This window comes from Choloepus didactylus, chromosome 25 (genome assembly GCF_015220235.1).
Source record: "Choloepus didactylus isolate mChoDid1 chromosome 25, mChoDid1.pri, whole genome shotgun sequence".
Classification (NCBI taxonomy): domain Eukaryota; kingdom Metazoa; phylum Chordata; class Mammalia; order Pilosa; family Megalonychidae; genus Choloepus; species Choloepus didactylus.
This window is the reverse complement of record NC_051331.1, coordinates 5,546,460-5,569,425: the sequence shown is the minus strand read 5'-3', so window position 1 is coordinate 5,569,425 and position 22,966 is coordinate 5,546,460. Positions and strand designations below refer to the sequence as shown.

The window sequence follows — 22,966 nt, the reverse complement described above, 5'->3', positions numbered from 1 at the left end:
TTAATATACCATTGGGGTCTTTTTTTGTTGTTGTTAAAACTTTTGAGATAATCTTAGACTTGGGGCAGAGTTGCAAGGGTAACCAGCATTCCCCTATACCCTTTGCCCAGCTTTCCCTTCTGATAGCATCTAACAGATATAAGGCAGTGGTTCTCAACTGGGGGCAACTTTGCCCTCCACGGGACATTTGGCAATGTCTTAAGACATTTTTGGTTCTCACAAATGGGAGAAGGGAAGTACTATTGGCATCTAGTGAGTAGAGGCCAAGGGTTCTGGTAAACATCCCACAATGCACAGTGTCCACAACAAAGAAGTACCCAGCCCAAAATGTCAACAGTGGCAAGGATGAGAAATCCTGCCCTAGAATAAAAATCAAAACTAAGAAATCAACATTGGTGCAATGCTTTTAAATAAGCTGCAGGCTCTTTCCTTGTCTTTCATGACCTTGACACTTTTTAAGGGTAGAATGTCCCTCATTTGTCATGATGTGTTTGTCTGATTTTTCTTATAATTAGCTTGAGGTTACGTATTATCTTGAAGGATAACACAGAGTCAATCTGACCTTCTCAGTGCATCTTTTCAGGTGGTAGATGATGCTGAATTGTATTACTGGTCGTATGAAGGTATCTCTGGCTGCAAACAAATTACCCCACTTCTTAGTGGATTAACATTTATTATCTCAATTTCTGTGGGTTGGGAATCCGGGCACAGCTTAGCTGGTGTTGGCATGGGTGGCTACAGTCCCATCAGAAGGCTCGACTGTGGCAGGATCTGCTTTCAAGCTGGTCCATGTGATTGTTGGCACGATTCAGTTCCTTGTTAGGATGTTGGGCTGAGTGCCAAAGTTCCTTGCTGGCTGTTGTCTGGGGGCCTTTCCATGAGGCAGCTTACCATATGGCAGCTGCCTTTCCTCAATGACCAAGCAAAACAGCAAGAGAGAGCAAGCAAGATGGAGGCCACAGTTTCTTTGCAACCTACTCTCAGAAGTAACATCTCATTATTTTTGCCATATTCTATTCATTAGAAACCAAATGCAGAGTATACCAAAGACAGGATTATACACAAATGGTTTGAATTCTGGGAGGTGGGAATAGTCAGGGGCCATTTCAGAGGCTTATTGCCACACTTGTGATATTAACTTTGATCACTTGGTTTAAGTGGTGTCTATACTTACTATTTTCCTCTTTTGTAACAAACAAGGATCTCGAGAGCTATACTTTGAAACAACGCAAATATCATACTTCTGCTTAAACTTTCACCCACTCACTTTAGCATCTACCAGCGGTCTTGCCGGTGGTAATTATTTTCGTGGTGTTCCAAAGGTTATTTCTTATTTCCCTCTTTCCATTTATATTATTACTTGGAAACCTTCTGTAAGGGAGAGTTGTCCCTTCTCACCCATTTATTTATTCAGTTATTAATTAATACAAGAATGGGCTTAAAATATTTTATTCTTTGGGTTATAATCCAATACTATGGTTATTTTACTGCTCAAATTATTCCATTTTGACCATTGAATGTTCTTTCAGGATGGCTGCTGGGCCTTTTTAACCTGCTCCCATCCTTTTTATTTGAACACTTCCTACTCTGGCACAAGATGCTCCGGGCTCATCTTGTGTATTCCCTGCCTGCCCTGGAAGCAACCACTTCTCCAAGGACCCTGGATCCTTTTATTGGAGAATGGTATTTAGAAACCAAGATCTGGGCAGTAGGTACTGGGGTTCTGGTCCCTCTCAGTGGATAAAGCAACAAAATATATGTATTTCTGTGTATGTCTGTATATAAATTAAACAAAAACCATGAGTTCATACTGATACCCCCAAGTCTACTCCAGCCCCACAGGGTTCATTCTTGCCTTCTCTGCTTATTTATAACTTCTCCAGCAGTGAAAAACCTGGCTTTCCTTGTCTACATGAACTTTTTTGTTCAACCCCAGTGTATGTGTATATGTAGTTTCAGAACTGCTAAACTGTACCTGTGAGGAATAAATTAGCCAAGTAGAGGTACAGTGAGTATAATTCTTTTTGTCTTTAGCCATGCAGTATCCAGTCAAAATACTGTTTCCAAAGTTATTTAGGTCAGCTCCTCTCTCTCCCACCCCCTTCAGTGTCGTCATGTGTTTGTAATGCTGGTGGATTTGACAGTCTGCATTCCACTTTTCTTCTACATCCTGACTGACAAATAGAGTAATGCATCTACCACCACAGTTCCAGTTCCAAATAGGACAGTTCCATCCCCCCAGCTCCTCTCCCCCCCCATTATCCTTTTATGTAAAAAAGCAAAGTAAACCAAACCAACAAACAAAAAATCAATGAGAATACTGATTTAAAAGAATGAGAATGCATAGAGAAAGATGTCAAAGCAAGCTGCTGGATGGTATATATATATATATGAGTGTTACAACATGTTTAATTATCCCAATTATATATACGAAACACAGGTTTATATAAAAACCACCTCAGAAAATTTCTAGATTCACTCAAATATGCTAATGACTGTCACTGGTGGGAGGAATGATGTCAGATTAAGAAACTTAATTTTTGGATTTTTTTTTTTTAACAAGCATGTATTAGCACAGTTGTTTTTAAAAAATTAAAATGCATTGAAAAAGGCCTACGCTGTGGGCAAGTTTGACAGTTACTCAGAAAGTACAGAATTACCATATGACCCTGCAATCCCTCTTCTAGGTATAGACCCAAAAAGAATCAGAAGCAGGAACTTGAACAGATATTTGCACACTGATGTCCACAGCAACATTATTCACCTTTGCCGAAAGATGGACACAACCCAAATGTCCACCAAGAGATGAATGGATAAATAAAATGTGGTATATACCTACAATGGAATTTTATTTAGCCATAAAAAGGAATGAAGTTCTGATACATGTGACAATACAGATGAACCCTGAAGACATCATGTTCAGTGAAATAAGCAAGGCACAAAAGGACAAATATTGTATGATCTCACTAATATGAAATAATCAGAATAAGCAAATTCATAGAAACTAGAATGCAGGTTACCGGTGGCCAAAGTCGGGATGGGGATAGGGAATCATTAATGTTTAGTTGGTACAGTTTCTGTTTGGGGTGAAGGAAAAGTTTTGGTAAAGGATGGTGGTAATGGTAGCAAATTATTGTGAATTTAATTAACAACATGAACTATATATTTGAATATTGTTAAAAGGGGAAATTTTAGGTGGTATATATTTTACTAGCATAAAAACTAAAAAACAAACACCTACAGAACTGTAGAACACAGTGAACCCTAAGGTAAATTATGGACTCGATCTAATGGTACAATTATAATATTCTCCCATCAATTGTAACAAAGGTACGTTAATGCAAAATACTAATGGGATTAGGGATATGGGAACTTTGGATTTTCTGCATGATTTTCTTTAAATCTGCAACTTCCCTAATTAAAACAAAAGAAAAAAGAAAGAATGCCTGACTTCAGGAAAGAGAATGGGGGTGAAGAGAGGGGATTTCATTTTTAGCCTGCACCCACTCCTGCTGATCTGAAATGAACAAGGAATCACCTTGTGAAGCCTGTTACGTAATTTTTAAAGATTATATTGTTTTTAAACAGAGACAATGAAGCGACTGAGCTGCAGGAGTAAAAAGAGCAAGGGTATCAGGAGACAGACATTTCTGACATGTGTGGAGAAAGAAAATTCCAGAGACAAGAGGGATGCCACAGGGCCAGGAGGGTGTAAGAGACCAAAGAGAGACAGACCACCTTCGATGAGCTATAGGCTGGCAGCATCCCACGCAGCAGGCAAGTCCCCTTCCCAAGAACCTTGGCAGTCAAAGGCAGAGGCTGGGTGGAATTTGGGGGGGAAGGGGTAGAGCAGTGACACAGAGCTGAACATGAGGAAGATCAGTGGGGGATGATAAGAAAGAGAACTGATGAAGCAAGGTTCTGGGTGAGGCTCTCGAGGAAGGGCTTCAGAATGAAGCTTGGCCCAGGTCGCTCTCCTGCTTCCAAGCTGTGTGGCCAGAGGAACAGAGGCAGGACATTTGGTGTCCTGTCTACTCACGTGTGGAGGAAGAAGGCTGAAGACAGCTAATAACACTATGTGCCAGGAATCTTGCTATTTTAATAGCATTATCTCATTGCGACGTGGGTACCATTATGGTGCCCTTTTAAGAGAAAGAAAGTCAGGATCAGAGAAGTTGATTTCCCCAAATACCGCTGCTGATAGGAAACCAAAATTCAAACCTGTGAGTCTAACTCCTGGGGCTGGGCTCTTGTAGCCGATGCCACACTGCCTCCCACTGTTACTATGATCTCAGTTTTGTTTTTCAAAGAAGTGCCTGGAACCGTGCATGCTTAAGCACACTTTATCTCATCCATGCTTCACAACATGCCAATGAAGTAAACGCTAGTAGTTCTGATTTCTGGATATGGAAATGAAGACTTTAGGGAGGTTAAGAGTGTGCCCAGGGTCACCAGCTGTTGGTGACAGAACTGGGATTCCACCCATGGTCTGAAAATCCAGAGCTTCTATTCCAAGCCACTGCATGTACTATCCCCATTCAGAGGCTTTCTGGTCTATTAGGGTGACAATGATCCCAGACCTTGGCCTTCAGGGTCTCACAGCAAGCCCCAGAGCTCTGGGCTCCCACTCAGGCTCCCAGTCTGGTGATTTACCCTTTTCTTGTTGTTCCAGTCATGTGACAACTCATACCGAGCAGCCAGGTGCTGAGTGTGATGATAACCAGGCAGACAGCAACCCTCCCCTCATCGGAAAGCGCTCACACAAAGATGGCAACACCGAAGCAGCATCTAAGTTTTTATTAACGTGAGTTTTTAAAAACAAGCTCCATACCAGTGGGGGGAAAGGGGAGAAGGATAGGGGGAAGGAATTCTGCTCTACTGGTAATATAGTTCCAGGTTCATCCCATCATGGATTTCGTCTGAAGTAAAGGTGTTAAGGAATCCTCATTATGGGGTCCATCTCCCACCCCACCTGCTCATAGTCAGGATGGCCTGTGAGCTCAGCCCAGACCAAGGAAGTCATTCTGGACTGGGCCATTTTGATTTGGAAAGACTCCCAAATACCATGAACACAAAAGTTTGTGCTACTTTTGCACAACAGACCTGCCTGAGTCTCACACCCCCTTGGCCTCCTGCTCAACATTCAGGTGGCACAGGAATGTCTGTTGTACTCAGAACTCAGTAATAAATAGTTTGAACCTTAAGCGTTGAAGTTTTCAAAACTGGATCAAAATATTTCACCAGCCAACCACCTCCCTTCCCTCAACAAAACAATTACACAGCTTCTGTTTTCTAAATGCTTATCATGTACCATGTACTAAGTCAAACACTTCATGTGCACAATCCCCTTTGAACTCCAATATTGAACAAGGAGAACCAGGACTGGGTACACAGACCCTTCCTCAAGAGGTCACACAAAGGATACAATCCCCCAGACACACGTGGTCCTTAAAAATCGTGTACCTGTGGGATAGAGAGACCTTTCAGAGTGGAGTTTGGGGTCGCCCTTCACCCGGAGGCCGCCTGCGGATGCCCTAGGCGGAAGGGCTGCCTACAGCCATCCCCAACCAAAATCTTCTGGCCCAGTACTGTCCAACCCCCAGCTCTACCAAAGCACTCACCACTTCTTCAGGACAATCTTGTTCCAACGGGTGCCAGTTTGGGCTGCAATCAGCTTCTTCAGGTCCCCGATGGTGTCATCGGTGCTGGGCGCAGGGGAGTTAAGGAAAACGGAAGGAGGTAGTAGGAAAAGGAAGACGACATTCCAGGGCTACCAGGACCCCAGCCGCCCCCTCCCTGGCGGTGAAATAAAGCCACCCCACAACACGGACTGGGTGCCAAGGGCCAATGCCTCTCGCCCGTCAGAGGATACTTGCATTTAACGCGGACCTTCTTCCCCAGACGGTCGTTGCAAACAACCTCGATCATCCTGGCTGGAGATACACAGGGAAAGGGGAAGGAAGCAGCAGAGTCAGGCCTTCAGGTATCTCCCAGGCCCCAGGCCCCCCCCAGATTCCCAGTCACTAAGTCTTGCGTTCATCCTCCGGCTTCCCCGGATCCCAGTCCTCTCGGGCCCCAAGTCCCGTGCCCCAGGCCCGCGGACCTCAGGCAGCCGCGCCCCCGCCCCTCCATGGCGCCAAAACGCCCGTCCTCAGGGTTCCCCGGCCCCCGGCCTCGCTTCTCGCGGCGCCGCGGGCCCTCAGCGGCCGAGTCCCCTCGGTTCTCCCCGACCCCGGGCCCGTCCGCCCGGCCCCCTCACCTTGAATCGCCTCGAACCTGCCGACAACACAACCTCCTCCTCGGTCGAGCGCAGCGGCCTGAATCGACGCTGGGAACCGGAAGCGGAAGTGCGAGACCGGAAGCGCCCCTCCCGCCGGAGTCGCCCGCTGTGCCCGACCTAGGGCGCTTGTTCCGGGTTCCTGGGTGGCAGATTCAGGGCCCCGGAGGCCCGGCTGGGAGTACCCTGGGGTCGGCGCTTGGGGCCGAGTCGGGGTCCGAGGCCGAGTGGGGGTCCTGGCCCTTGCGGGGCCGGGGAAGGGGCTCGGGGGGACCGTCAGAGGCTAGGGGCCCGCGCGCAGCCGGTTGGAAGCCTTTGGGAGCCTTAGGCTGAGGCTCCTTCGCTGTGGGGAGACCCGCTCAAGTGGGTGGGGAGGCCAGAGGCGCCCGGGGGTGCGGAAACCTCCCGCTCCTGAGCCCGACGGAGCCTCTTCCTGCAGCCTCGGGGCTGCGGGGAGAGGAGTCGGGGCCTGCGGTCCTCCCTCCAGTCCCCTGCCTTCTTTCAGGCCTGGGCCCCGTAAGCGTTTTCAAAGCCCATCTTTCCCCTCTGGTGCCCTCGACCGCCCACCCCCGACACCTGGGAGACAGCAGTCAGGACTTGAGGTGTCAGTCAGCGAAGGAGCCGCCTGCTCCCGGCTTGGGTAACTGCACTGACTAGACTGGAGTACACCCTGCAAACCTGAGCCAACTGGCAGTCGCCAACATGCCATGGCTGCAAGAAAGCTGGAGACTGCACAATTGAAGAATCACTCGGTCCTGTTTCTTCAAGGAAGGTCACTCCCATCTTGCTGGGAGCACTTTGTACCAGATCTCAGCCTTGCCTTTCAACCCCAAAGTCGGGGGCTGGACTGGACTGATTCTGGTTTCCCAAGGCTGGGATACAGAGGGCATTACATCACCCCCCAATTCAACCAAACAGCTTCTGCCAATGGAACTTTCTCAGCAGACAGAATTCTCCCAATTTGGTAGCCTAAAGGGAATATACTGCTAAAAGGAGACACCACTTATGACCTCTCCGGCTAGGATGTGAGATTAAGGGGAATACATGAGAAGCCATCCTTAGAAAGGGCAGATAGATACTCAGTGATCCCACTCCCGACCTGCCTGCCATAGAGAGCTGGCCCAAGAGGTCCCACCACAGACATTGTGCCCAGGGGTCTTCATGCCCCAGAACTTTGTTCCATCATTCTGCAGAGTCCTTCTGAGTTGGCTGGAATATGTCAGGGAATCTGAATGGAAAACTCAGGAAGCACAAATGAATGAGTCAAAATCCCAAGCTCACCCCTTAATATTAAGCTGTATGGTCTCCAGCAAGACACTTCCCCTCTCAGAATTTCATTTTCGTCATCCATGGAAAGGGGATAGCATTGGAGATTAAATGTATCTAAGCCCCTGGACCAGCCCAAGACAGTTCTCTCCTCTTAAGAGTTTGCAGTAGAACAGGTGAGGGGAGAGGGGAGATTGAAAAGTCAAAGTAACCCAGGGAGACAGGAAGTTTGGAAGGAGCACCTCCTTACACTCACATGGATATACTGTGTCACACAAGGGTGCGGATAATGGTTATCACTAGGTGTTGGGATTCCTGAGAGTCTCATTTTCCCCTTTGTTGCTTTTGGTGTTTTCCCAGATTTTCTACATTGAACGGATGTTACTTTTGAAATCAAGGGGGGAAAATGTTAGTTTTTTTAAAAAAGTTCTAATTTCTTGATGTTTGATTGAAAGATAGTGCAAGCACAGGCTCATGATGCTGAGTTGTGGGCTGGGGGGGATTGGAAAGAGGTGGGTGGTGCAGCTGTAAGAGGAGGAAAATGAAGTCTGGGATCATTGGGGAAGTGGGCTCCATGGGGAGTGGTGGGGATCTGTGGGGGGAAGGTGCCAGCCCCCAGCTGGGCTAAGCTATCCTGGGAAAGGGGTGGGGAGCAATGGGAAGTCTCAGAACTAGGCTGCCATTGCTGCATGGACCCAGGTGGGAAGGGTAGGGGCCTCAGGAGACAGGTTACCTTTCCAAGTGTGATCCCACCCCACACCCTGGGTAGTTATAATTGGGAACTAAAGGATTGCCCAGTGACTAGCCATTGAGTTGCCAGGGCAACACTGTCCCTCTGTTGGGGCAGTGGGACAATCTGCTGTCAGATTTCCTTTTTGCTGGGAGGTGGTGCTTCCCAGGAGGAAGAGTTGTGGGTCAAAGTCCAAGGAGCAAGCTGGGCAGGCACCTGCAGGTCCCCTTTCCCCCAACTTGTTTCCTGGTTCTCTGACCCAGAAGAAGGAGATTGTAGGTGGTGTTCCTTTTCTCTCACCTGATTACCACCCTCCCCTCCACTCCAGTCTGCTGGGTGGGTGTTCCAATTTGCTAATGCTGCCCTTTTGCAAAACACCAGAAAGGGTTTGGCTTTTATAAAGGGGTTTATTTGGTTACAAAGTTACAAGCTGCCATCTGCTTTCTCCCAGGTTGCATTTCAAAATGGTGTTCTCCAAAATGTTGCTCTTGGAGCATTTTGTCCTCCCTTAGCTGCAGCTGCTCTCCAAAATGTCATTCACAGCTGCTCTGCATCTGGGCCTGTGTGGCTCTTTTTAAAATACTCCAGTGATCCAATAAAGACCCACCCTGAATGGATGGGGCAACACCTTCATGGCAATAATCCAATGAAAGGTGTCGCCCACAGTAGATTGAGTCACATCTCCATGGAAACACTGAACCAATAGGTTTCAACCTAATCAACAATAATAAGCCCTCCAAACTGGCACAGTGGGGCAGGAGATGGTTCTTAGGAACCTCCTGTAACAGACCTGGATATCTGGATGCTGAACTGAAAGGCAGCCTCCCCACCCAGAGTTACTGGGGGAGGAAATAATCTTAGGGGTGGAGGGAAATTGCTCAAGAAGTTGCTTCCCTCATGTCTGAGCATGGCAGCAGGCTTTGGAAATATGGCAGTGGGCAAGACCATCTTGCCACACCTGAATTCAGTCTGACAGAGGACAAGTGAATTGGTCAGTGCAAACTGTGTGACAAGTGCTGGAGCACACAGGAGGCACCACCCCAGCATGATGGTGTAGCTTTCCAGAAGGACTTACCACCATGGAGGACTGGGGGAGAGGCCCAGGTGCTGGCATCAGAAAAATCTGGGCTTGTGGCTCTGGCAAACAACCTGATCTCTAAACTTAAGCTCCCCCCTGCTGTATCGACAGTGTAGGGTTATGAAAATTAAATGAGATTATACCGGCAAAACACAGCATGGTGCCTGGCACACAGCTTTCAGTAATAGGGGTTGTTCTGTACTTTTATTCTTTTTGTCAGCCATCAAGCCAGGCAAAGGAATTGAGAGGAGTTATCAGTAAATCCTAGGCAGGGGGAAGAGCCTCTGTGTCCAGTTAGAAATGCTGTCAGCTTCAAGTAACAGAAAGCCAACAGTTGCTTAAACAAATAAATGGCTATTTTTTCTCATAATGAACATTCTGGAAGTTGGCAGCACTGGGCCAGCAGCTCAACAATGTTCGGGGATAATGTCTGTGTGACTCTTTTGTGGTTTCCCTTCATGGTTGCAAAATGCTGCCAGAGTGGGAGGCATTTTATCTGTGTTCAAGGTAGAGAGAAGGAGGAAGGGACATCTGTGCCTTTTATCAGCAAACATAGGAGCCACCTCCTGACTCCTCCAACTGAGAGTCACTCCCTTCTCACTGACCAGAACCATGTCCCAGGGCCTGTGCCACCTGCCAGGGAGAGTATTTAGCTTTTCCAGTCTGTAGAGCAAAGGGGCGAAGGAGAAACAAAAGAATTGGAAATGGGTGTTGGTAAGCCAAAAGTAGTCTCTTCACGCTCTGCTGAGGGAAGTGACTGCACTCCTGCTCCACTCCCCCCACCTTGGAAACCCTCTCCTTTCTGAAAGGAATGTTTCCCAAAATGTTTGCATCCAACACTGTGCCAGTTTGATGTATTATGTACCCCCAAACGCCTTTATCTTTGATGCAATCTTGTGTGGGCAGACATATTAGTGTTGATTAGATTTTGGAATCGTTTGGGTGTTTCCATGGAGATGCGCCCCACCCAACTGTGGGTGATGATTCTGATTGGATAATTTCCATGGAGGTGTGGCCCCGCCCATTCAGCATGGGCCTTGATGAGTTTACTGGAGCACTATATAAGACAGAAGGAACTAACTTGCCACAGCGAAGAGGGACACTTTGAAGAATGCAGAGGAACTGGGAGGAGCTGCAGTTTGCAGAGATATTTTGGAGCTGGCCTTTGAATGCAGACTTTTGCTCTGGAGAAGCTAAGGGAAGACAAACACCCCAAGAGCAACTGAGAGTGACATTTGAAGAGGAGCTGAGGCCTAGAGAGGAATATCATGGGATAAAGCCATTTAGAAACCAGAACTTGGAGCAGATGCCAGCCACGTGCCTTCCCAGCTAACAGAGGTTTTCTGAATGCCATTGGCCATCCTCCAGTGAAGGTACCTGATTGTTGATGTGTTACCCTGGACACTTTATTACCTTAAGACTGTAACTTTGTAACCAAATAAGCCTCCTTTATAAAAGCCAATTCATCTCTGGTGTTTTGCATTCCGGCAGCATTAGCAAACTAGAACAAACACTAACCTCAGACGCTTTGAATTCTAAGCCACAGTTCTAAGAACATATTGCCCCCACCAGATCTCATTCACATGTCACAGAGAAGTCCCAGATTCCAAGTTTTTTAAAGGCATGCAAAAGAAACCCCCAGCTTCACAGTAAATTGAGGGTAGAGCCTTAGAAAGGGAGGCATAATTTTCTGTGACTATTGGGCATGTACTGTATGCCAGAAACAGTTGTAGGCAGTGGGGACAAAGTAATGAAAAAGATACGAGGTTCCACTTCATTTAGATCATAGGTTTTGAAGAGTAAAGGATATAGTGCATATGAAAATCTCATAAATTATTTGTGCTGTTTTAAAAAAAAAAATTAGAGGTTGACTTTGTCCTCATGGAGCTTGCAGTGCAGTGGAGGGAAAACAGCAGCTGTGTTAGCTCAGGTAGTGAGGAGTGCTACAGAGTAAATCAGGTAAGGGGATAGAGAGGGGGAGAGGGTGCTATTTTTGGTGCCAATAGCCAGAGAAGTTGCCTGAGAAGAACATCAAGCTGTGCAGATATCTTGGAAAAGCATCCCAGATGAGAAGGACTGCTCAGTGCAGGATGTTGAGCCAAGTCTAGTAGATTGAGTTATGTACCCGGTGGGGAGAAATATGTTCTTAATCTTAATCTGTTCCTGTGGGCACAAACTGGTTGTAAACAGGTCATTTGAAGATGTTATTCTTAGTTTAAGGTGTGGCCAACTGAAACCAGGATGGGTCTTAATCCTATTATTGGAGGGAGGCCTTATATATAAAAGCCACCAGGAGGAGCTGGAACCCAGAAGTCAATGGAACCCAGAAGAGAAATGAGAGTATGTTGCTAGGTGATGGGAAAGCCAAGGAACCCAAGGATTGCTGTCCAGCAAGAATGCTACTGATCCTGGAAGGAAGCAAGCCTTCCAGCCTCTGAAACTGTGAATAAATTCATGCCATTAAGCCAACCCACTGTGATATCTGTCATCACAGCTGGGAAACTAAGACAGCAAGTAAAGGAGACACCGAAACAACAGAAGAGGAAGGAAGAAGGGGATTAAAACTTGGCTAAATTTAGAGAAAAGAGTAGCCAGAGCAATGCTTGTTTCTTTCTTGATGATTTCCTGCTGCTAATAAACTTTCTTCCTCCCTTTGAATTTTCACAGTACCAAAACTTTTCCAGGTAATTATAAAACCACCATTTTGCAGCTTTTGATGAAATGATTGAGTCAAATGATGATCATCAGTGGGTGAAATCGTTAGATAAATGGGTCTCCAGTTGGTTGCATATTAGAACTACCTAGAAGTGAGATAGGTTAGATGTAGGAAAACACCTTCAGGGCCCTGTGCAAGGCATAGGCATCTGGAGATAACAATAAATTCTCCCCAAACCCAAAGCAGTTGAGCAAAGCGGGATACAGTACGAGACTACAAGTCAGGGACCATAAATTCTCAAAAAGCAGTGGGATGCTTAAGAAAAGGAGGGCAAAAGACAAGCGGGAGGGAGTGAAATAAGACACATAAAGGCAAATATTGCCGGGTCTCACTGATATAAACTAATTATAATATGTAAACTCATAGACATGAAATATAAGTTACCAGGATATAGAAAGAGGCTAAAGAATGGGGAGCGGTTGCTTATTATGAGCAGAATGTTCAACTAGGGTGAACTTGAACCTTTGGAAATGGACAGGGGTGATGGTAGCACGTTGTGAGACTAACTAACATTGCTGAATGGTGTGTGAGAAGGTGGTGGAAAGGGTAAGCTCAGAGTCACACATGTCACCAGAAGGAAATTGGAGGTTAAAAGATAGGAATGTATAAAATAGTGAATCTTGTGGTGGACAATGTCCATGATTAACTATACAAATATTAGAAATCTCTCTTATGAACGAGAACAAATGTATGACACTATAACTAGAAGTTAATAATAGAGAGGCATATAGGGAAAATATATATACCTATTGCAAACTATATACTACGGTTAGTAGTATTTTAACATTCTTTCATCAACAGTAACAAATGTACTATATGAATCAATAATGGAGGGAGGCGTGGTTAGGGGCATAGGAGGATTTGAGTTTCCTTTTGTTCTAGTTTGCTAATGCTGCAGAATGCAAAATACCAGAGATGGATTGGCTTTTATAAAAGGGGGTTTATTTGGCTACACAGTTACAGTCTTAAGGCCATAAAGTGTCCAAGGTAACACATCAGTAATTGGGTACCTTCACTGGAGGATGGCCAATGGCGTCCGGAAAACCTCTGTTACCTGGGAAGGCACGTGGCTGGTGTCTGCTCCAAAGTTCTGGTTTCAAAATGGATTTCTCCCAGGACGTTCCTCTCTAGCAAGCTTGCTCCTCTTCAAACGTCACTCACAGCTGCACTCCGTTCCTTCTCTTTGAGTCAGCTCATTTATATGGCTGCACTGATCAAGGCCCACCCTGAATGGGTGGGGCCATGCCTCCATTGGAATATCTCATCAGAGTCATCACCCACAGCTGGGTGGGGCACATTCCAAGCAAATCTAATCAGCACCAAAACGTCTGCCCCACAAGACTACATCAAAGATAATGGCATTTGGGGGACACAATACATTCAAACTGGCACACCTTTTTTTTTGTCTGTATTTCTTTTCTGGAGTAATGAAAATGTTCTAAAAATTGAAAAAAAATAATTTTGTTGATGGATGCACAGCCCTATGATGGTACCATGGGCAACTGATTGTACACTTTGGATCTTTGGATAGTTGTATGGTATGTGAACAATCTCAATAATATATATATATATATTAAAAAAAAAAAAAAAGACAAGGGGGAGGGAATGGAAAATTCCAATCCCAAAACCTCACCTATAGCTCCTTGATTATTTCAGTGGCTTCAAAAACCAGTTGACAATCTCTAAATGTGTACAAACCAATCACAATGTGCCAACGTCTCTAACCTCACCTCCCTTTGTTTTTAAGCTAATAAAAGCCCATGTGTCAAATAGCCTGGCGTGATTCTCCCTTGAGCATGTCCGTGCGTACCTCTTAACAATGTACTCTCTTTCTCTTCAGTAAACTTTTTTCATTTGCTTTTATCTGCTTGTCTCATCCTTGAATTCCTTTGTGCAACAAGATGTCGAGTCTGGACCATCCCACCCCACCCCCCCTTCCCGTAACTAAGGGGCTCAGGTAACACTCTCACATGTGTACATAATAAATTCTCTGCCTGCTTACTCTGTGCTGTGCTGTGCCCTTGAATTCTTTGTCACAAGCATGGCAAAGAATCTGGAAGCCGAGTCTGGTAACAGGATTTTAAAAATCCTTTTGCCCAGCCAAACCCTAGACTGATTAGCATCTCTGAAGATAGGACCCAGGCATCCTGTTCTTAAATCAAACAAAATTGAGAACCACTGCATCAAATGAAAGGCTGATGGGGATCTTGACAGTGGATGGATCCGGCAGTCACCACCCAAACGTGCCATCCAATCTTAGCATTACTAAAAGTGGAACCACCAAACAAATTGTGGCCCCTGCTGGGAAGCTACTGCACCAGCTAAAAAGAATTCTTGCCTAACAATCTAGAACGGAATTGAAGCCAACCACTAGAACTATCTTCTATTTGTCGGAAATGCAGAGATAAGGAACAATTAAATGACCCATTATAACATTACATTCAATAGGACAGTGGCCTGGCATGAAAATCAAAAAGAAGTGGGTAGAGAGCCTGCTCTGGATTACAAAAACAATAAAGGTAATTAACAACCAAATGTAAAGTGTGGACCTTGTTTGGATCCTGAGTCAAGCAAACAAACTACAAAAAGAAAGTTGTTTTTTTTTTTTTGTTTGTTTAAATTCAGTTTTTTATTGAGATATAGTCACATACCATACAATCATCCATGGTGTAAAATCGATTGTTCATGGTACCATCATATAGTTGTGTGTTCATAATCACAATCAATTTTTGAATAATTTCCTTACTCAAAAAAAGGAAATAAAATAAAAATAAAAGCAAAGAACACCCAAAGCATTCCATCCTCCTCATCTCACCCTATTTTTTCATTTAATTTTTGTCCCCATTTTTTCTACTCATCCATCTATACACTAGTTAAAAGGAGTGTGAGTCACAAGGATTTCACAATCACACAGTCACAGTGTATAAGCTACATAGTTACACAATTGTCATCAAGAATCAAAGCTGGGTTGCAGATCGACAGTTTCAGGTGTTTCCTTCTAGCTATTCCAATGCACTAAAAACTAAAAAGGGATATCTATATAGTGCATAAGAATGTCCTCCAGAGTGACCTTTTGACTCCAGTTGAAATCTCTCAGCCACTGAAATTTTATTTTGTTTCATTTTGTTTCCTCCTTTTGGTCAAGAATATTTTCTCAATCCCATGATGCCAGGTCCAGGCTCATCTCTAGGAGTCATGTCCCAGATTGCCAGGAATATTTAAACCTATGGGAGTCATGTCCCACGAAGTGGGGAGGGCAATGAGTTCACCTGCTGAGTTGGCTTAGAGAGAGAGAGGGCCACATCTGAGCAACAAAGAAGTTCTCTGAGGGACTCTTAGGCACAATTATAAGCAGGTTTAGCCTCTCCTTTGCAGTAACAAGCTTCATAAGGGCAAGCCCCAAGATCAAGGGCTTAGCCTACTAAGTTGGTAGTCCTCAACGTTTGTGAGAATATCGGTAATAACCCAGGTGAGGAAGTCCAACATTTCTGCGATAAGAAAGTTGTTTTTGAGGCAGTTGCAGGAATTGGGCTGTGGATTTGTTTTGGTTTGCTAAAGCTGCCAGAATTCAATATACCAGAAGTGGTTTGGCTTTTACAATGGGGATTTATTAGCTTACAAATTTACAGTTCTAAGGCCTTGAAAGTGTCCCAATTAAGGCATCAATAGGATGATAACTTCTCTGAAGACAGGCTGCCGGCATCTGGGACACTCCTGTCACATGGGAAGGCACATGGCTGGTGTCTGCTGGTCCTTCTCTCCTGAGTTTCATTGCTTTCAGCGTCCAGCCCCAGTGGCTTACTCTCTCAGCTTATGTGGGTCCTCTCCTAGCTTCGCTGGGGCTTTTTCTCTGAGCTCTCTGGGGTTTTTCTGTGTATCCTTTCTCCTCTTATAAAGGACTCTAGTAAGGGGATTAAGACTCACCTGGAATGGGATGGTTCACATCTCACTTGAAATACCCTAATCAAAAGGTCCCACCTATAATAGGTCTGTACCCACAGGAATTGATTAAAAGGACATGGCCTTTTCTGGGGTACATAACCAGCTTCCAACTACCACAGTCTGGTTCTTAGATGATATCATGGAATGATGGTTACTTTTGTTAGATGTGATAATTGATCATTATGTTATGGTTTTAGAAAAATATGTCCTTAATTATTTAGGGATGCACAACGAAATCTGTAGGGGTGTGTATTAGTTAGGGTTCTCTAGAGAAACAGAATCAATGAGAGATATCTATAAATATAAGATTTATGAAAGTGACTCACACAACTGTGGGTATGCACAAGTCCAAATTCCATAGGGCTGTCAGCAGACTGGTAACTCCAATGAAGATGTTCAATGAACTCCTCAGGAAACAAACTGGCAACTCCGATGAATGAGTTCGATGAACACCTCAGGCAACGAGCTGGCAACTCTGATGAACTCCTCAGGAAATGCTTCGCTGGTCAGCCGAAGAAGAAGTGAAGGTCCTCTATCTGACTCGCTTAGAAGTCTTCAACTGATTGGATTAAATCCAGCTGATTGCATTCTCTCATTGTGGAAGACATGCCCTTCGTTGATGTCATCAGACACAGCTGCAGCCAATTGACTGATGATTTAATCAACCAGCCTGTTGCTTTATTAACCAGCCACAAATGTCCTTGCAGTGATGGTTAGGCCAGTGCTTGCTTGATCAGACACCTGGGTACCATCACTGGCCAAGTTGACACATGAACTTAACCATCACAGTGTGGAACTACTTGATGTATGGAATTTGCTTTCATTTTTTTATTAACATGTTTATTTTGCTAACTTGAAAGGTAAAGGTAATTGGCATTAAATTAAATGTAAAACACTTCAGCAGAGAAATAAAAAAAAAAGGATAGATGAAACAAATGTCACAGAAGCTTGACAGTTGTCGAATCCGGGTGTTGGGTGTATAGGGTTCATTATACTAGCCTACTCTTGAGTATATTTCATAGATTAAAAAAAGAAAACTAACAAATAAAATTCTTCCAGGTATATACATGGGTGTAGACCAGGACATACATTAAGTTTTTAAGAAAAACTAGCCCTATTGCCAATTTCTTCCAGTATTTACTATTCATTATCCAGAAAAGTACCCATTTTCCTGACACTTTTTTCCCCTGTTTAAGGAAAAATTTCAAAGAGGTTTGACTTATTAACATACATCTGGAACTGAGAGTTTATTTTTTATTTTTTATTTATTTATTTATTTTTGTCTTTTTATCATATATTTATCTGTTTTTTTATCTTCATTTTATTGAGATATATTCACATACCACGCAGTCATACAAAACAAATCGTACTTTCGATTGTTCACAGTACCATTACATAGTTGTACATTCATCACCTAAATCAATCCCTGACACCTTCATTAGCACACACACAAAAATAACAAGAATAATAATTAGAGTGAAAAAGAGCAATTGAAGTAAAAAAGAACACTGGGTACCTTTGTCTGTTTGTTTCCTTCCCCTATTTTTCTACTCATCCATCCATAAACTAGACAAAGTGGAGTGTGGTCCTTATGGCTTTCCCAATCCCATTGTCACCCCTCATAAGCTACATTTTTATACAACTGTCTTCGAGATTCATGGGTTCTGGGTTGTAGTTTGATAGTTTCAGGTATCCACCACCAGCTACCCCAATTCTTTAGAACCTAAAAAGGGTTGTCTAAAGTGTGTGTAAGAGTGCTCACCAGAGTGACCTCTTGGCTCCTTTTGGAATCTCTCTGCTACTGAAGCTTATTTCATTTCCTTTCACATCCCGCTTTTGGTCAAGAAGATGTTCTCCGTCCCATGATGCCAGGTCTACATTCCTCCCCGGGAGTCATATTCCACGTTGCCAGGGAGATTCACTCCCCTGGGTGTCTGATCCCATGTAGGTGGGAGGGCAGTGATTTCACCTTTCAAGTTGGCTTAGCTAGAGAGAGAGGCCACATCTGAGCAACAAAGAGGCATTCGGGAGGAGGCTCTTAGGCACAACCATAGGGAGGCCTAGCCTCTCCTTTGCAGCAACCGTCTTCCCAAGGGTAAAACCTATGGTAAACGGCACAACCCATCAAACCACCAGTCCCCTATGTCTGTGGTCATGTTAGCAACCATCGAGGTGGGGTAGGCAAATACCCCTGCATTCTCCACAGGCTACTCAAGGGGGCACTACATCTTTTTTTCCTTGTTTTTCTTTTTTTTTTTTAACTTTCCCTTCTTTTTTAAATCAACTGTATGAAAAAAAAGTTAAAAAGAAAACACACAATAAAAGAACATTTCAAAGAGACCATAACAAGGGAGTAAGAAAAAGACAACTAACCTAAGATAACTGCTTAACTTCCAACATGTTCCTACTTTACCCCAAGAAAGTTACCTAATATAGCAACATTTCTGTGAACTTGTTCCTACTTTATCCATCAGAAATTAACAGACCATAGTCATTCCTGGGCATCCCCAGAACATTAAATAGCTTATCTGTTCTTCTTGGATTATTGTTCCCCCTTCCTTAATTGCTCTCTATTGCTAGTTCCCCTACATTCTACATTATAAACCATTTGTTTTACATTTTTCAAAGTTCACATTAGTGGTAGCATATAATATTTCTCTTTTTGTGCCTGGCTTATTTCGCTCAGCATTATGTCTTCAAGGTTCATCCATGTTGTCATATGTTTCACGAGATCGTTCCTTCTTACTGCCGCGTAGTATTCCATAGTGTGTATATACCACATTTTATTTATCCACTCATCTGTTGAAGGACATTTGGGTTGTTTCCATCTCTTGGCAATTGTGAATAACGCTGCTATGAACATTGGTGTGCAGATATCTGTTCGTGTCACTGCTTTCCGATCTTCCGGGTATATACCGAGAAGTGCAATCACTGGATCGAATGGTAACTCTATATCTAGTTTTCTAAGGAACTGCCAGACTGACTTCCAGAGTGGCTGAACCATTATACAGTCCCACCAACAATGAATAAGAGTTCCAATTTCTCCACATCCCCTCCAGCATTTGTAGTTTCCTGTTTGTTTAATGGCAGCCATTCTAATCGGTGTTAGATGGTATCTCATTGTGGTCTTAATTTGCATCTCTCTAATAGCTAGTGAAGCTGAACATTTTTTCATGTGTTTCTTGGCCATTTGTATTTCCTCTTCAGAGAACTGTCTTTTCATATCTTTTGCCCATTTTATAATCGGGCTGTCTGTACTATTGTCATTGAGTTGTAGGATTTCTTTATATATGCAAGATATCAGTCTTTTGTCAGATACATGGTTTCCAAAAATTTTTTCCCATTGAGTTGGCTGCCTCTTTACCTTTTTGAGAAATTCCTTTGAGGTGCAGAAACTTCTAAGCTTGAGGAGTTCCCATTTATCTATTTTTTCTTTTGTTGCTTGTGCTTTGGGTGTAAAGTCTAGGAAGTGGCCGCCTAATACAAGGTCTTGAAGATGTTTTCCTACATTATCTTCTAGGAGTTTTATGGTACTTTCTTTTATATTGAGATCTTTCGTCCATTTTGAGTTAATTTTTGTGTAGGGGGTGAGGTACGGGTCCTCTTTCATTCTTTTGGATATGGATATCCAACTCTCCCAGCCCCATTTGTTGAAAAGACCATTATGACTCAGTTCAGTGACTTTGGGGGCCTTATCAAAGATCAGTCGGCCATAGATCTGAGGGTCTATCTCTGAATTCTCAATTCAATTCCATTGATCTATATGTCTATGTTTGTGCCAGTACCATGCTGTTTTGGCAACTGTGGCTTTATAATAAGCTTCAAAGTCAGGGAATGTAAGTCCTCCCACTTCGTTTTTCTTTTTTAGAGTGTCTTTAGCAATTCGAGGCATCTTCCCTTTCCAAATAATTTGATAACTAGCTTTCCCAAGTCTGCAAAGTAGGTTGTTGGAATTTTGATTGGGATTGCATTGAATCTGTAGATGAGTTTGGGTAGAATTGACATCTTAATGACATTTAGTCTTCCTATCCATGAACATGGAATATTTTTCCATCTTTTAAGGTCCCCTTCTATTTCTTTTAGTAGAGTTATGTAGTTTTCTTTGTATAGGTCTTTTACATCTTTGGTTAAGTTTATTCCTAGGTACTTGATTTTTTTAGTTGCTATTGAAAATGGTATCTTTTTCTTGAGTGTCTCTTCAGTTTGTTCATTTCTAGCATATACAAACATTACTGACTTATGTGCATTAATCTTGTATCCCGCTACTTTGCTAAATTTGTTGATTAGCTCTAGAAGCTGTATCGTTGATTTCTCAGGGTTTTCTAGATATAAGATCATATCATCTGCAAACAATGACAGTTTTACTTCTTCTTTTCCAATTTGGATGCCTTTTATTTCTTTGTCTTGCCGGATTGCCCTGGCTAGCACTTCCAGCACAATGTTGAATAATACTGGTGACAGCGGGCATCCTTGTCTTGTTCCTGATCTTAGAGGGAAGGCTTTCAGTCTCTCACCATTGACTGCTATGCTGGCTGTGGGTTTTTCATATATGCTCTTTATCATGTTGAGGAAGTTTCCTTCAATTCCTACCTTTTGAAGTGTTTTTATCAAAAATGGATGTTGGATTTTGTTAAATGCTTTTTCAGCATCTATTGAGATGATAATTTGATTTTTCCCTTTTGACTTGTTAATGTGTTGTAATACATTGATTGATTTTCTTATGTTGAACCATCCTTGCATGCCTGGAATGAACCCCACTTGGTCATGGTGTATGATTTTTTTAATGTGTCTTTGGATTCGATTTGCAAGTATTTTGTTGAGGATTTTTGCATCTATATTCATTCGGGAGATTGGCTGGTAGTTTTCCTTTTTTGTAGCATCTTTGCCTGGTTTTGGTATTAGATTGATGTTAGCTTCATAAAATGAGTTAGGTAGTGTTCCATTTTCTTCAATGTTTTGAAAGAGTTTGAGTAAGATTGGTGTCAGTTCTTTCTGGAAAGTTTGGTAGAATTCCTCTGTGAAGCCATCTGGCCCTGGGCATTTATTTGTGGGAAGATTTTTGATGACTGATTGGATCTCCTTGCTTGTGATGGGTTGATTGAGGTCTTCTATTTCTTCTCTGGTCAGTCTAGGTTGTTCATATGTTTCCAGGAAATTGTCCATTTCCTCTACATTATCCAGTTTGTTGCCATACAGTTGTTCATAGTATCCTCTTATAATTTTTTTAATTTCTTCAGGATCTGCAGTTATGTCACCTTTTTCATTCATTATTTTGTTTATATGAGTCTTCTCTCTTTTTGATTTTGTCAGTCTAGCTAGGGGCTTGTCAATCTTGTTGATCTTCTCAAAGAACCAACTTTTGGTGATATTTATCCTGTCTATTGTTTTTTTGTTCTCTATGTCATTTATTTCTGCTTTAATCCTTGTTATTTCTTTTCTTGTACTTGGTTTAGGATTGGTTTGCTGTTCATTTTCTAGCTTCTTCAGTTGATCCATTAGTTCTTTGATTTTGGCTCTTTCTTCCTTTTTAATATATGCATTTAGTGCTATAAATTTCCCCCTTAGCACTGCTTTTGCTGCATCCCATAGGTTTTGGTATGTTGTGTTCTCATTTTCATTCGTCTCTATATATTTAGCAATTTCTCTTGCTATTTCTTCTTTAACCCACTGATTGTTTAGGAGTGTGTTGGTTAACCTCCAGGTATTTGTGAATTTTCTAAGTCTCTGACGGTTATTGACTTCTAATTGTATTTCATTGTGGTCAGAGAATGTGCTTTGAATAATTTCAATCTTTTTAAATTTACTGAGGCTTGTTTTATGCCCCAGCATATGATCTATTCTGGAGAAAGTTCCGTGAGCACTAGAAAAGTATGTGTATCCTGGTGATTTGGGATGTAAGGTTCTGTATATGTCTGTTAAATCTAATTCATTTATCAGATTGTTTAGGTTTTCAATTTCCTTATTGGTCCTCTGTCTGGTTGATCTATCTATAGGAGAGAGTGATGTGTTGAAGTCTCCCACAATTATTGTGGAAACATCAATTGCTTCCTTTAGTTTTGCCAGTGTTTCTCTCATGTATTTTGTGGTACCTTGATTGGGTGCATAGACATTTACGATTGTTATTTCTTCTTGCTGAATTGCCCCTTTTATTAGTATGTAGTGGCCTTCTTTGTCTCTCAAAACATCCCTGCATTTGAAGTCTATTTTATCTGAGATTAATATTGCTACACCTGCTTTCTTTTGGCTGTAGCTTGCATGAAATATTTTTTTCCATCCTTTCACTTTCAGTTTCTTTGTGTCCCTGTGTCTAAGATGAGTTTCTTGTATGCAGCATATTGATGGTTCATTTTTTTTGATCCATTCTGCGAATCTATATCTTTTAATTGGGGAGTTTAATCCATTTACATTCAACGTTATAACTGTGAAGGCATTTCTTGAATCAGCCCCCTTATCCTTTGGTTTATGTTTGTCATATTTTTCCCCTCTGTCTATTAATATCCTTTATTGTACCCATACCAAATCTCTTTAGTACTAAACCTTTCTCCAAGTCTCTCTGTCCTTTCTTTGTTTCTCTGTCTGTAGGGCTCCCTTTAGTATCTCCAGTAGGGCAGGTCTCTTGTTAGCAGATTCTCTCAGCATTTGTTTGTCTGTGAAAAATTTAAGCTCTCCCTCAGATTTGAAGGAGAGCTTTGCTGGATAAAGTATTCTTGGCTGGAAATTTTTCTCACTGAGAATTTTAAATATATCATGCCACTGCCTTCTCGCCTCCATGGTGGCTGCTGAGTAGTCACTACTTAGTCTTATGCTGTTTCCTTTGTATGTGGTGAATTGCTTTTCTCTTGCTGCTTTCAGAACTTGCTCCTTCTCTTCTGTGTTTGACAGTGTGATCAGAATATGTCTCGGAGTGGGTTTATTTGGATTTATTCTATTTGGAGTTCACTGAGCATTTATGATTTG

At 42.9% G+C, this 22,966-nt stretch overlaps 1 protein-coding gene across 1 annotated transcript; it reads right to left on the bottom strand.

The window, feature by feature from the left end:
• Positions 1-4,782: 4,782 nt before the first annotated feature.
• Positions 4,783-6,359, bottom strand: UBL5 (ubiquitin like 5). Its single transcript, XM_037818384.1, has 5 exons — positions 6,260-6,359; positions 5,873-5,933; positions 5,622-5,705; positions 5,426-5,463; positions 4,783-4,919 (listed from the first exon to the last, which is right to left on the bottom strand). Exons 2-5 carry the CDS (start codon positions 5,926-5,928, stop codon positions 4,876-4,878), a joined length of 222 nt encoding a protein of 73 aa, XP_037674312.1. The 5' UTR covers positions 5,929-5,933; positions 6,260-6,359; the 3' UTR covers positions 4,783-4,875.
• Between the last annotated feature and the right edge of the window lie 16,607 nt (positions 6,360-22,966).

Coding starts and splice junctions, on each gene's coding strand:
- UBL5 (XM_037818384.1), bottom strand. CDS start 5,928: ATGATCGAGGTTGTTTGCAACGACCGTCTGGGGAAGAAGGTCCGCGTT. Junction 5,706..5,872: donor AAGGTCCGCGTTAAATGCAA/GTATCCTCTGAC, acceptor CCCTGCGCCCAG/CACCGATGACACCATCGGGG. Junction 4,920..5,425: donor CCACGTGTGTCTGGGGGATT/GTATCCTTTGTG, acceptor CCTTTACTTCAG/ACGAAATCCATGATGGGATG.